The sequence below is a fragment of the Salvelinus sp. IW2-2015 genome, linkage group LG15, assembly GCF_002910315.2.
Source record: "Salvelinus sp. IW2-2015 linkage group LG15, ASM291031v2, whole genome shotgun sequence".
Taxonomy (NCBI): domain Eukaryota; kingdom Metazoa; phylum Chordata; class Actinopteri; order Salmoniformes; family Salmonidae; genus Salvelinus; species Salvelinus sp. IW2-2015.
The window spans coordinates 25,427,837-25,441,862 of record NC_036855.1 but is presented as its reverse complement, the minus strand read 5'-3'; the positions used below and the strand labels follow the sequence as shown (position 1 = coordinate 25,441,862).

Sequence of the window (14,026 nt, the reverse complement as noted above, 5' to 3'; positions counted from 1 at the left end):
GGGCAAGGCCTAAGCAGGAAAGAAGAAATGGATGTACTGAGCAGTGTCCTTGTATAGGCCTAGCCTATATCCCTCTGTCACTCCTGGTCACCTGCTGATAGAGGTTTAGACAACCCCTTCCCCTCACACACCCCAGCAGCCGACGTCCCTCCACACTGCTGGTTCTGTCCTTCTTTCCTCGCACCCCCTCGCGTTTCACGGCCCCCCCCCCCCCCCCCCCCCAACAAGGGGAATTTGAGAACCACTTTCAGGCCACTGCTGCAATATGGGCCACTTTGCTTGGAACCATGCCAACCTTTCTCTGATTCCACAACCGACTCCCTCCCTGCTCTGCGTGTCTTCCTTCCTCTCTGGCTAAGTATTCAGAGAAGCGTATCCCTGACATGCTGACCACACCGCCCGCGTTGCACAATAAATGTACACGTTATTCAATAATTTCATCCAAACTGCCCACGCGTGTCAACGAGAGTCTGCTTGATGCGCCTAGTCCCACCTCTCATCTCCTCGTTGGTTTTTAGGCGCATATACCCACGTGGGTGATTTGAAAGATGAACGGAGGTCCTAAAGTTGGTTGCCAACTGCCATATGAAGTCCAAAGAAGGAGAGATTACTAGAAACTAACTCGGTTTACCTTTTTATCTGTGGATTAATTGTCAGAGTAGGGAACACACGATTTTGTGACTCAATGGGTCAAAATTCGATGAAGATCCAGAAAAAAATGACCTTGTACATTTGATATAATAACAACCAAATGTTTATCCCAGGACAAATTAGCTAGCATCAGCAGGTTTCATGTTTCGACCTGTCCCCAAATGTTTTGATATAGTTCGTTTTGATATTTCAACCTGCGTGTCCTGACTGCGTCTGGACGCGTGTTTCCCGGTCTAGTCAGCATGTTACTCACAGGCCCAGAACAGGTGCTTAGTATTCTGATGTTGTATTTCCGGGAGTGTTCTCTGGACAAGGCGAGGCATGGAGGTCTTGTCATTTTAGACGCACATATGGCAAACTCCCGTAGACTGGACTTTGGTCGCTGAGCTTGGAGTTTGAGTATGTGTCATAGCCCAACTCTGTCTGTCAGGTGAGGTTGTGAGGGACTCTGAGCTGTAGGGAGGACTGTCCGTCATCTATGGACTAGGTGATTTGTCCCCATTATGTCCATCTCTGGCACTCCCAACATAAAATCCCTTTCTCCAAATTAGTGGTTGAACTACTGTGACACACTGACCACTTGTAATCACGTTTTAACCTAATAGGCTCATATGGTTCCTTTATTTGAGAAACCTTAATAATGCCTGTGACTAACGGAGTTAATATATATTTATTTATATAGGCCAGTTTAACAAAACTACCCACTGTCATATAATCTAGTCCTTGCCAAATCGGACAGTGAGTCAGTCATGTTGCTTAGTAATATCAACAACAGGACTGTATTGGGACATGTGAGCAGKAGAGTTGAACTGGCCAGTCCTTTGTTTTCCTCAGTGGCACAGTAGGCAGGGAAAGGATGGTGGAGTCCTCCGACAACATACTGACTCATATCCTGGTATGGAATGGCTGTCTGAGTCCTAGTGGCCTGTCTACTGCCTGCTATTACACAAGCGTTTAGACATAGGCCCTAGACCGCCCACTCATTGTTTGTAACCTCTCTCTGTCTACTTACGCCTCTAGTACAGCTCCATGAGGACAGAGCTTCTTCATACTTGAATCTGGTTGTTTTGACTTCACACTCTTAAGTTATCTGAATGGTCATTCTAAACATTCGTCTTGAGTTTTGACGTTAAACTAAAGGCTCTAGTATATAACTAAAAACAGGGCCTGTAAGAATTGTCTAATGTCTACAGAGAACTGGAAAGCTCCTCTCTTCCCGTGAATATGTAGCACTTATATTTAGCCCCTCTGAAATCATTGTTGTCATGGTGCTAGAATGGCTGTGGGCAGTGAGTGATATTCATGAGGCAATCCATTGTACTTTAAATAGGGCTGCAGCCATTACAGCAGGGCTCTCTCTGCCTGTGACATCATCTGACTGTCAGGCCCTATGGTGGTCCAGCTGGGGATTCTACAAACGGGAGCAAAGAAAAGGGCGTGTCAGTCTCCCAAATCCAACCCTAACCTCCACAGCATTTTCAGAGCTCACGCTACTCAGACTTCACACTGTGGCGAGCACCTGATCCTCCAATCACTTGGGGTCAGAGGTCAAGATAGAACCCGCCCTCCCAGGCTAGGCTGATGTAGTCAAAGTCAGCTGGGTGGCCAGGAAAGCCTTCCGTTTGTCTGGCTCCTTTTGTTGTGTGTGTTGTATGACAGCTGGTTGTTTCTGGTCATCTGGCCTGTTGTATAAGGGTGTTTATATAAGGGCTCAGATTCAAGGTTATCTCAGGGTTTCCTTTTAAAGAGCAGAAACGAAGCATCTGCTGGCATGTCTATGAGGACGTTATTACCAACAACATGCCTTCATTTTAGGGCTGTTCCCAACTAAAAATAAATATTGTTCAACCGAGAGTCGTCCTGTTCTTTAGACCAATCGATTTGTCTAAATGTTTAAACAAATTTTTCCATATACAGTGCTCCCGGAAAGTATTCAGACCCCTTGACTTTCTCCACATTTTTATGTTACAGCCTTATTCTAAAATGTATTACTTTTTTTTTTTTTAAGTCCTCATCAATTTACACACTTCCCCATAATGACAAAGCAAAAACAGGTTTTTAGAAATCTTACCAAATGTATTAAAAATAAAAAGGAACTTATCATGAGATCAGGTGCATCCTGTTTCCATTGATCATCCTTGAGATGTTTCTACAACTTGATTGGAGTKRACCTGTGGTAAATTCAATTGATGAACATGATTTGGAAAGGCACACACCTGTCTATATAAGSTCCCACAGTTGACAGGGCAGAAATTGTCTGTAGAGCTTTGAGACAGGATTGTGTCAGGGCACAGATCTGGGGAAGGGTACTAAAAAATGTATGCAGCATTGAAGGTCCCCAAGAACACAGTGGCCTCTATCATTCTTAAATGGAAGTATGGAATTACCAAGACTCACAGCCCAGACTTGAACCCGATCMAAAATCTCAGGAGAGACCTGAAAATAGCTGTGCAGGGACGCTCCCCATCCAACCTGACAGGGCTTGAGAGGATCTGCGGAGAAGAATGGGAGAAACTCCCCAAATGTAGGTGTGCCATAATATTGTAGTGTCACACCCAAGAAGACTCGAGGCTGTAATCGCTGCCAAAGATGCTTCAACAAAGTACTGAGTCAAGGGTCTGAATACTAAAGACTGGTTTTTGTTTTGTCTTTATGGGGTATTGTGTGTAGATTGAGGGGGGACAATTTAATCAATTTTAGATTAAGGCTGTAACGTAACAGTGGAATAAGTCAAGGGGTCTGAATACTTTCTGAGTGCACTATAGACACACACATTTACATTTACATTTAAGTCATTTAGCAGACGCTCTTATCCAGAGCGACCCTAAGTGTTTCAATAAAATTAACTACATATGCACTGAGCCTGTCTGATGCTTTAAGCACACTGTTTGTTTGATTTAAARAATTAATACACACAAAATCAATCAAGAATGACCCCGATGGCCACACTGTTAAAAAGAAAAAAAGACAGTGAGTGCCTTTGACTGGTGCATGTTGTCTCGCTCTCCTCCCTACTGCAGCAAAAAGGCACCAGAGAAAAGCAAGTGTTTATTGCGCTGTACGTGCTGAAGCAGCATCATCAATTTGTCGATTTTAGTTTCTTTCATATTTCTGAAAAGTTTTGTTACCGAAATCCCTCATTTGTTTACGAAAAACATGACCTATTCCRTCAACCTTTGCTCTCTTTGTGAAACATGTAAACATTGCATGCATGTGACCAATAGGCTATAGGTCAGGCCATATCATAATCACATCAATAAATTGGTTATAACAAACAATGAACACGGTAATGTCGACCGCAAATGGATGCGGAGGATATGTAAAAAAAAACTTGAAACGGGGGAATGTTTACTGGTTGCTCAGGCGGGAAAGTGGAAGTCAGATCTGTGGAAGACATTTGACTTAGTTGTGGAAACGACTGAAGATTAATAAAAAGGAGGGTATATGAGCGAGTGTTGTGTGTATTATGTGCCAAACAGTTGCTGTTAGATTACAATATTTTTTTCTGACCATTTGGAACAATGCAAACAACACTAAATAAATAAATGCACCAGAGTCGTGCCTCAATTTTCTAATACAATTAGGCTAAGGGCTTTTTCCTCGTTTCTGCTGCTGCCTACGCCACATTGTTCTTAATCCCAATAGGCTGGTTAACTTTGCTAGTATGCACATAGCGACATAGGTAAAGGTGCTAATTCTAGGGCTCGCTAAAGTTTTTTTTCAGAACCGTGGACAGCGACCGTGAGAATCACTACATATTGGCACCTAAGTATCGTATCATGAGGTCCCTGGCAATGCTCAGCCCTAGTCAAAATGTCTGGTTTGTACCTGATGGAGCGCCYCTTCTTTTGGTTGGAGGGGTATTCCTGTTTTCCTCGCCTCAGTCACTGGCCTCCTTCACACAGCAACACAGTCACAGGGCTATGCATGGTTTCTTCACATCCGCGCCATCTCTCATTCTCCCTCTTTTGTGGAGGTTGAGAATTCAGTCCCCCCTGCCCCCCCCCCCCCCTTTTCAGGCTACGCCACAGTTGTATTTGTCTAACAATGATTCTGCCCAAGGTTTGAATGATGGGGAAACTCATTTTCTAAGAGGGAGAATGTGAATGTTGTCTCTCTGTTTCTTTCTGTGTCTCTCTCTCTCTCTTTCTTTCTCTCTCTGTGTCTGTCTCTCTCTGTCTCTCTGTCTCTGTGTGATTGGAGTGCCAATTGGTTTGTACATAGTCTCTGATTGGTCACTCTAACCCTGTGATTTCATGGTTCCAGTTCAGCTGAGGTCAGGTTGTTTCCTCAGATCCCCGTGGATCATACACCTCAGTGTTTCTGGTGTTTTAATCTCATGTCTCTGTGTGTGTTCTCCACAGTCGGGCCGCATTGACAAGGCCTACCCCACAGTGTGTGGTCACACGGGCCCTGTACTGGACATCGACTGGTGCCCCCACAATGACCAGGTCATCGCCAGCGGCTCGGAGGACTGCACGGTCATGGTAAGGTTTACAGTCACACGCCTCAGCAGAGACTGTCCTTCTCAGTGGAGTAGTACAATAATGTTTGTTTACACTTTACCTGCATATGTACAGTGTATACACCGACTCCAACTGACAGAGGACCAGTTTTGATTGTGAAAGGCCAGACACTGACAGCGTAGGGATGGGTGCAGAATTAGACGGTGATAGGGTAGCGAAGGGTACGTGCAGGCAGGGCTTGCACTCTAGTCTGGATTAGATTAGACCCAGAGAGATGTGGGGAATGATTTAGCCTTTTTATAGGGCTGAGGTCACTAACTTGTTTGAGGCTGGTGCTATACTATATGTCCTTATTTGGGCTGTGAATGGCAGTGATCAGAGTGTGTGCTATGTTCTTAGGTATGCTTCTATCACTTCCCCACCTGTAGGCATTGGCTTCCCCATGCAACTCTCTGAACGGTGTTCCAAGTGTATTTACAGAAGTTGAACCGTCAAAGGTTCCTCTTCAGAACATTTGCGATTGCGGCTAGAAAGGCACTCTGAATAGGTTCTCTAAAAGTAATGTTGACTTTAGATTAAGTGCTGTGATGAACTGTGTTTCTGAGATCTCTGTATCCATAGTAACCTTTTGCAGCGAGAGTAGGAGCTCTGATAGTGTAGCAGTGCAGCGGTGTGGCTACTGCCTTCATACTGTCTGTTTACTGCTGTCAGGGTTCGGAGAGATAATGATTTTAAACTTTAGTCTTCATTTCCGTAGGTACATTTTCTGATTCTGCAATGTTTACCATATTTGAGTAGTCTCTCCTGGCTGTATTCTCACTAGGAAGTAAGCTACTCACTATGTACATAAAAGGTAACTGAATTAAATGACTATCGCCCCGTAGCACTCACTTTTGTCGTCATGAAGTACTTTGAGATGCTAGTTCAGGACCATTATCTCCTCCAACTTACCCATCTCCCTCAACATCAACAAAACAAAGGAGCTGATCGTGGACTACAGGCGACAACACGGAGAGAGAGAGGGCACATCCACATCGACGGGGCCGCAGTGGAGCGGGTCACAAGCCTCAAGTTCGTCGCCGTGCACATCACTGGACCTGAAATGGTGCCTTCACAGAGGCGGTGTGGTGAAGAAGGTGCAACGGCACCCCTTCATCCTCAGAAGGCCAAAGAAATTTGTCTTGGCCCCTAAGACCCTCACGAACTTCAACAGATGCATCATTGAGAACATCCTATGGGTTGTATCACCACCTGGAARGGCACCGTCCGCAACCGCAGGGCTCTCCAGAGGGTGGTACGGTCAGCCCAGCGCATCATCAGGGGCACACTCCCTGCCCTCCAGGACATCTACAGCACCAGTGTCACAGGAAGGCCAAGAAGATCATTAAGGACCTCAGCCACCCGAGCCACGGCCTGTTCACCCGCTACCATTCTAGAACGATGATACTGTACATCAYAACTGGGACCAAGAGACTGAGAAACAGCTTCTATTTCCAAGCCATCAGACTGTTAGTCACTGTTCTAGCCGGCCTCCGCCCAGTACCCTGCCCTGAACCTTAGTCACTGTTCTAGCCGGCCTCCGCCCAGTACCCTGCCCTGAACCTTAGTCACTGTTCTAGCTGCCTACCGCCCAGTACCCTGCCCTGAACCTTAGTCACTGTTCTAGCTGCCTACCGCCAGTACCCTGCCCTGAACCTTAGTCACTGTTCTAGCGCCTGCCACCGGTACCCTGCCCTGAAACCGTAGTCACTGTTCAGCTGCCTCACGCCCCAGTACCCTGCCCTGAACCTTAGTCACTGTTCTAGCTGCCTACCGCCAGTACCTGCCCTGAACCTTAGTCACTGTTTCTAGCTGCCCACCGCCAGTACCCTGCCCTGAACCTTAGTCACTGTTCTAGCTGCCACGCCCAGTACCCTGCCCTGAACCTTAGTCACTTTCTAGCTGCCACGCCCAGTACCCTGCCCTGAACCTTAGTCACTGTTCTAGCTGCCCACCGCCCAGTACCCTGCCCTGAACCGTAGTCACCTGTTCTAGCTGCCCACGCCCAGTACCCTGCCCTAAACCTTAGTCACTGTTCTAGCTGCCTACCGCCCAGTACCCTGCCCTGAACCTTAGTCACTGTTCTAGCTGCCCACCGCCCAGTACCCTGCCCTGAACCTTAGTCACTGTTCTAGCTGCCCTACCGCCCCAGTACCGCTGCCCGAACCTTAGTCACTGTTCTAGCTGCCCACCGCCCAGTACCCTGCCTGAACCTTAGTCACTGTTCTAGCTTGCCACCGCCCAGTACCCTGCCCTGAACCTTATAGACTGCTTCCTTATGTACATCGAGTCATTGAACACTGGTCACATTTGTTTTACCCACTTTATATGTATGTACTGTGGTGTGGTCATGGCTCATCCTATAGAACTGCTATACACACCTTTTCTATTCATAGACTGTCTACATACACCATTATATTTATTTATATATTCCGGACTCTGGCATTGTTCTTTCTGATATTTCTTTATTTAAACGTTTTAGATGTGTGTGTATGGCTAGGTATTATTACTGCACTGTTGGAGTTAGAAACACAAGCATTTCGCTGCACCTGCAATAACATCTGCAAATCTGTGTACATGACCAATAAACTCTGATTTGAAAACATCAATATGATGAGTAACCTTGGGTCTCTGTTTCCCCCTTCAGTCTCTTGGTTGTAAGTGTGATCTACTGACTTCATGTCACAGTGATGCCAATCTAAAAGACAAGTTAGTTCATGTGAATGTACTGCTTTCTGTGGTCCAGCATTTTAGAGCTTCATGACACAGGCTAACAGCAGGGAAACTGCAACCATATGTCTGACCTCAGTATATGATCCTATGATGACCCTAGCTATGTCCTGGTCCTGACCTTTGACCCGTGTCTGTCTGCAGGTGTGGCAGATCCCTGAGAACGGGCTGGTTACCGGCTTGTCTGAGCCTGTGGTMGTCCTGGAGGGACACTCCAAAAGGGTTGGCATCATCACATGGCACCCCACGGCACGCAACGTCCTGCTCAGTGCTGGTGAGTGSCGTCCTCCTGTCCATTTTAAAACCCTTCTCGTAACATGTCATGACTGGATGACTTGTGTGAGGTGGACATCTTACATGTTATCATTTATAGTTCTGGTTCAGCCTCTGTGCCTCTGCTTTTGTGGTTGTAATCTGTGGCGTCACCGCCCCCTTGCTCTCTGCCCCCCCTAATCTTCTCCTCGCTTTGAGAGAAGTGGCAACCTGCTGTGAGCTTGCGTCATTTCCCCTAAACACTGATGCCTGATCAACGCACATCTGTCCTCATTGACTTTAAAATGACCGTTTACCCTGTTTTTATCCTCCATGTCAAAACAAAACCAGAATGAGCTACGACTTGTAGATGGTATTATCTTGTCATATCAGTGCTATTTGGCGTTGTCCTTTTTCTTTTGTGTATTATGTGTATATTAATGTGTGTATATTAAATGTGTGTGTTCCTCTCTTCTCAGGCTGTGACAACCTGGTCATCATCTGGAACGTGGGGACGGGCGAGGCCATGATCCAGTTGGAGGACATGCACCCTGACGTCATCTTCAGCGCCTGCTGGAACCGCAACGGCAGCCTCATCTGCACCGCCTGCAAGGACAAGACCATTCGCGTCATCGACCCCCGCAAGGAAGAGATTGTAGGGGTGAGCACCACTGACTAGGTTTGAGTATTTTACCCCAAAAAATTGTTCTGAGAAAATTGCAACCGTCCTGGTACCATCCCGGTATTCCCGTTCATAAAGGAAATTTAAAGGCATATAATACCAGCGAAAATGATTATACCACAGTCAATGGTGAAATATGGACTAGAATCTAAAGGTTTCTTGTTGTAGGCTATTTGTCACAATTTAATCAACTCAGTTGTGGTAGCCTAGTTTAAATGAAGGCCTAAAATATTGAGGTTATTACCCTACAACCTAGTGAAAACTACATTTTGAGTTAGTGTACCTTTGACTGAAAGATGTCAGCCAGTTGGCCCTTTTRGCTCCCTTGCACCTGGCTATCAGGGGAATTTCGGAAGAATGTGGCTGTTTTTACWTTATGATAACCAAATCAAAGTTCATTTGTCACGTGCGCCGAATACAACCGGTATTACAGTGAATTACCTTACAGTGAAATGCTTACTTACAGGCTCTAACCAATAGTGCAAAAAAGGTATTAGGTGAACAATAGGTAGGTAAAGAAATAAAACAACAGTAAAAAGACAGGCTATAAACAGTAGCGAGGCTATAAAAGTAGCGAAGCTACACACAGACATCGGTTAGTCAGGCTGATTTGAGGTAGTATGTACATGTAGATATGGTTAAAGTGACTGCATATATGATGAACAGAGAGTAGCAGTAGCGTAAAAGAGGGGTTGGTGGGTGGCGGGACACAATGCAGACAGCCCGGTTAGCCAATGTGTAGGAGCACTGGTTGGTCGGCCCAACCCGCTTATTGTGGTGACTTTGTCACAGGGAACATATCCAATTCTCCTCTAAACAAACAAGTGAATAGGCCTAGTAGTGGAGATTCAGCGCCATGGATAGCGCCACGATTGATCAAATCCCACGAATCTGATTAGTCAAYATTCGTTCACTCGCTTTCGTTATTGGGTAAGTACATTTGAATTCAATCACTTTTTGACAGCATCCCTTTTGATTTAAACAACTTTCCATATATGTTTGCCCATGGAAGAAGTGGTCAGTGACTTTAGACCTGAATGCTAAAACATTCAGGCGATAGAGGTGCTCAAAGTTGACCCATTTTGCATACCATACCATGAGACATCCATGTCCTCATCGCTGGAAAAGATATTTGATAATTTCTTGAATTACATTGTTTTACCTTTTTAACGTAAATTATCAACAAAAAAAAAAATACATTTGAATGTTGAAATTTCAATGTTATTCCCATTTTAGTACATTTATCAGCCAATCATGATGCCCACCCTTTATTAAAGAGCATGCTGTGTCTCAACTGATGTTGGACACAACACAAAAACCTCAGATGTAAAATAGGTTCTAAGCTACAACAAATGCCAATATGAAAGTTCACACATTTAGATAATTGACGTTTAAGGCTAAAATAGTTGTACAACCCATGTTTGTAAGCTTACTAAGGACTTAATTAACATGGTCCACACACATCCGCACAGTCGTGAAGAGGGCACGGCAGCGCCTCTTCCCCCTAAGGAGGCTGAAAAGATTTGGCATGGGCCCTCGGATCCTAYAAGTTGTACAGACACTACGCACACTCGCAAGACTAAATATACACACTCGCAAGACTAAATATACACACTCGCAAGGCTAAATATACACGCTCGCAAGGCTATATATACACACGCTCGCAAGGCTATATTATACACACGCTCGCAAGGCTATATATACACACACTCGCATGGCTATATATACACACACTCGCATGGCTATATATTATCTCATTTCTCTATACGCTCGCAAGGCTATATATACACACGCTCGCAAGGCTATATATACACACACTCGCATGGCTATATATACACACACTCGCATGGCTATATATACACACACTCGCATGGCTATATATACACACACTCGCAAGGCTATATATACACACACTCGCAAGGCTATATATACACACACACAGTTACATACACTACATATGCACACCTACACAGAACACACACGTACAGAACATAAGATATGCATGTATGCTGATGTTCTGTAATTCCTTAAAGACCCAGGCTCATGTGTACCAAGATTGATGGATGTTTGACCCTGAATATGTTCCAAATGTTTGTGTGTGCTAAACGTACACAAGACCCTAGTATATAATTCTACCCCACAGGAAGAGCTGAAGAGGTATAACTTCCACTGAACTTCCACTTAAATATCTTGGCGTAAATTTACCAAAAGATACACCCAAACTTTATGACATGAATAACGATCACATCAACAAGACAATCTATGATGACCTGGACAGGTGGAATTCACTTCCCTTGGATCTTAGTAGTAGAATTGAAACAATCAAAATTAACATCCTGCCAAGGTTACTGTATTTGTTCCAGTCACTGCCCATAGAAATCCCACCTAAACKGTTTAGGGATAAACGGATATCAAGGTTTATCTGGAACAGTAAGAGACCAAGAATTAGATGCACAACWTTACAATTACCAAAAAACTATGTGGGTATGGACTTACCAAACCTAAAAGACGATTATTTTGTGTCAGCCCAATTGAGACCTCTGGTGTGTTTGTGCAATTCAGAATACGAATCCAAATGGAATGACGTGGAGACTACTTTGACAGAGACACCCATACAGAGACACCCATACAGAGACACCCATACAGAGACACCCATACAGAGACACCCATACAGAGACACCCATACAGAGATACCCATACAATCAGTTTTGGGTAATAGAAATATACAATAGACAAAATCAGTGGATTAATTTCTCTCTAAAGACATGGTTTAGGGTAGTTAAGCAACTTCATTTAGACAGAGAGGTCAAACTGCTGAGTTGGCCCGTATACGACCCCAGCTTCATCCCTGCAAGTCAGGACAGCATATTTAAACAGTGGACGCAGAAAGGCATCATCATTCAGTACATTTATAAGGAATGGGGACCTAGATAACTTCCAGGACCTAAGAAAAAAAAACTTGGCTTAGATAAACAAGATTTTTACAGATGCCTACAAGTTTGACACTATTTCTTAAGGGAGATAAAAGTGATTGACCCTCGAGCACCTCAAAAATTAATCCAAGTATTCACTAACTCATACAACTTGGAGTATCAAAAATAAAAACATTTCCAATTTTTACTTGGGTATTCAATCCTCAAATAAACAATCTACAAACTATATTAAACAGAAATGGGAGGAGGAACTTAACATTGAAAGAACTGATGAAACATGGTTGAACATATGAGACTCAACAAAGCTCCACCAACTCAAGGTCATGGAGAGAATTCTGTTGGAYGAATGTTATGTTTCTTCATAACACCTCAACTGAAATCAAACCGGACCGGCTCCCTACACCCTTGTTGGAGAGAATGTGGGCTGTCAAAGGTGAACGTATGATGTGTGCTGTAACTGACAGATCTTTTTTGGTTCTTTTACTTTATTTGTACTTTCTTTGTGTTCCTCAATAATAAAAAAAAAAGTGTTTGTGCGTGTTTTTTTTTTTTACTAACACTAATCATATGCAGCTGCTAATGTGTTCTATATTTGACTCTTATGTATCCTGATGCCTAGCCACTTTACCCTGCCTTCATGTACATACAGTATCTACCTCAGATACTTTGTTCCCCTGCACATTGACAAATACCTAATTATTATCTATCCTGATGCTTTTTACTAACACTAATCATATGCAGCTGCTAATGTGTTCTATATTTGACTCTTATGTATCCTGATGCCTAGCCACTTTACCCTGCCTTCATGTACATACAGTATCTACCTCAGATACTTTGTTCCCCTGCACATTGATCTGGTACTCCATGTAGATGGCTCCATTCTTGTGTATTATTCCTTGTTACTATTTTTCATTTTTATTATATATGTTTTACTCTGCATTGTTGGGAAGGGCTCGTAAGCAAGCATTTCACGGTAAAGTCTAAACCCGTTGTATTCGGAGCAGATGACAAATAACATTTTGATTTGAAATTTAAATGTTATCAATCTCAACTGTTTATATTTTTCAGTGACGTCCCATGGTATGGTGGGGAAATCAGGTCCAAAAAGTCACTTTCCCAAGCACTTCTTCTATAATGGGCAAATATGTATGGAAGGTTTCGTTCAATTCAAAAGGGGTGCTAGAGTTGTGATGACTATTCTGATGTATGAAGCCAGAGACTTGATATGTCTGGTTCATGCAGTTATTCGCAAGTGCAAATGTTGTATTTTTGCATTAGTGCGGCATAAACATTTGAGATTATTGGTCCACGGGACTGAGATAATTTTGAGGGAAACTAGAAGGAGTTGGTCGGGAAGTCCCGGGATACCACTTACCGGTATTCAACTCTACCACTGACAGGACTTTTCACTAACAAACCTGCTGCTCTATAGGGTGATCAAATTCCCAGCGTTTCCTGAAATCCCGGTTGGAATATTCCTGGAATCAGGACGGAATAAGTAGGAAATCCGGGAATCCTACTGGGAATTCTGATAAACCTGGACATTTTGGGAAAGTTACTGGAATTTTGCAATCTTACTAATGTTTCCACTCATCTCAACAACTTGTTACCATTTCCTAGTTTAGTAAACCCAGGCCTAGGCAACAGCAGTGACTAGGGTCTGGTAGATATGACGGATTCTTTTGGTAACTTTGAGAGAGAGAGAACAATTCTGGGGTGAGTCCTGCCAGAATGTCGTGATTCGAAACWAAAATTTGCAGGCAAAACCTTTTGCGGTGGTTTTAGTGAAGGTAGTTGATTCGAACAAGACACTTTCAAAATGCACTCATTAAAAAATAACCTCCGTAATCTCCATCTTGCTAGCTACTATTTTGTGTTGGGATGTGGGTTCCTCTATGCAAACGGACGTTTTATTACAGTACGTGCTGACGTGTATGCTGGAACATTGGAAACATTGTGGGAGGCGACCCATCTGCCTAGGGAGACTACTCTTTTCCTAATTTGAAAGGGATCTCTTTGAGGAGATGATTTAGGATGTACCCTCAGTATGTTGACTGTTGACCCTCTGTGTCACAGGAGAAGGAGAAGGCACACGAGGGGGCGCGGCCCATGAGGGCCATCTTCCTGTCGGACGGGAACGTGTTCACCACAGGCTTCAGCCGTATGAGTGAGAGACAGCTAGCCCTGTGGAACCCGGTGYGTCACCTCGTCCTCCTCACCATCACTACTCCTGGGCTTCGTCCCAAATGACACTGTATTCCCTTTATAGTGGA

At 44.1% G+C, this 14,026-nt stretch overlaps 1 protein-coding gene across 2 annotated transcripts in view; it reads left to right on the top strand.

Annotated features, from left to right (window-relative positions):
• The window catches only part of LOC111973672 (coronin-1C-A), a 73,613-nt gene that overhangs the window by 52,308 nt on the left and 7,279 nt on the right, over window positions 1-14,026 (top strand). For both annotated transcript variants that reach the window (XM_024001044.2, XM_024001045.2), the window contains 4 exons: window positions 5,016-5,138; window positions 8,031-8,160; window positions 8,618-8,799; window positions 13,830-13,949. In XM_024001044.2, coding sequence (XP_023856812.1) covers window positions 5,016-5,138; window positions 8,031-8,160; window positions 8,618-8,799; window positions 13,830-13,949 — 555 coding nt within the window. The remainder of the gene's footprint in view (window positions 1-5,015; window positions 5,139-8,030; window positions 8,161-8,617; window positions 8,800-13,829; window positions 13,950-14,026) is intronic.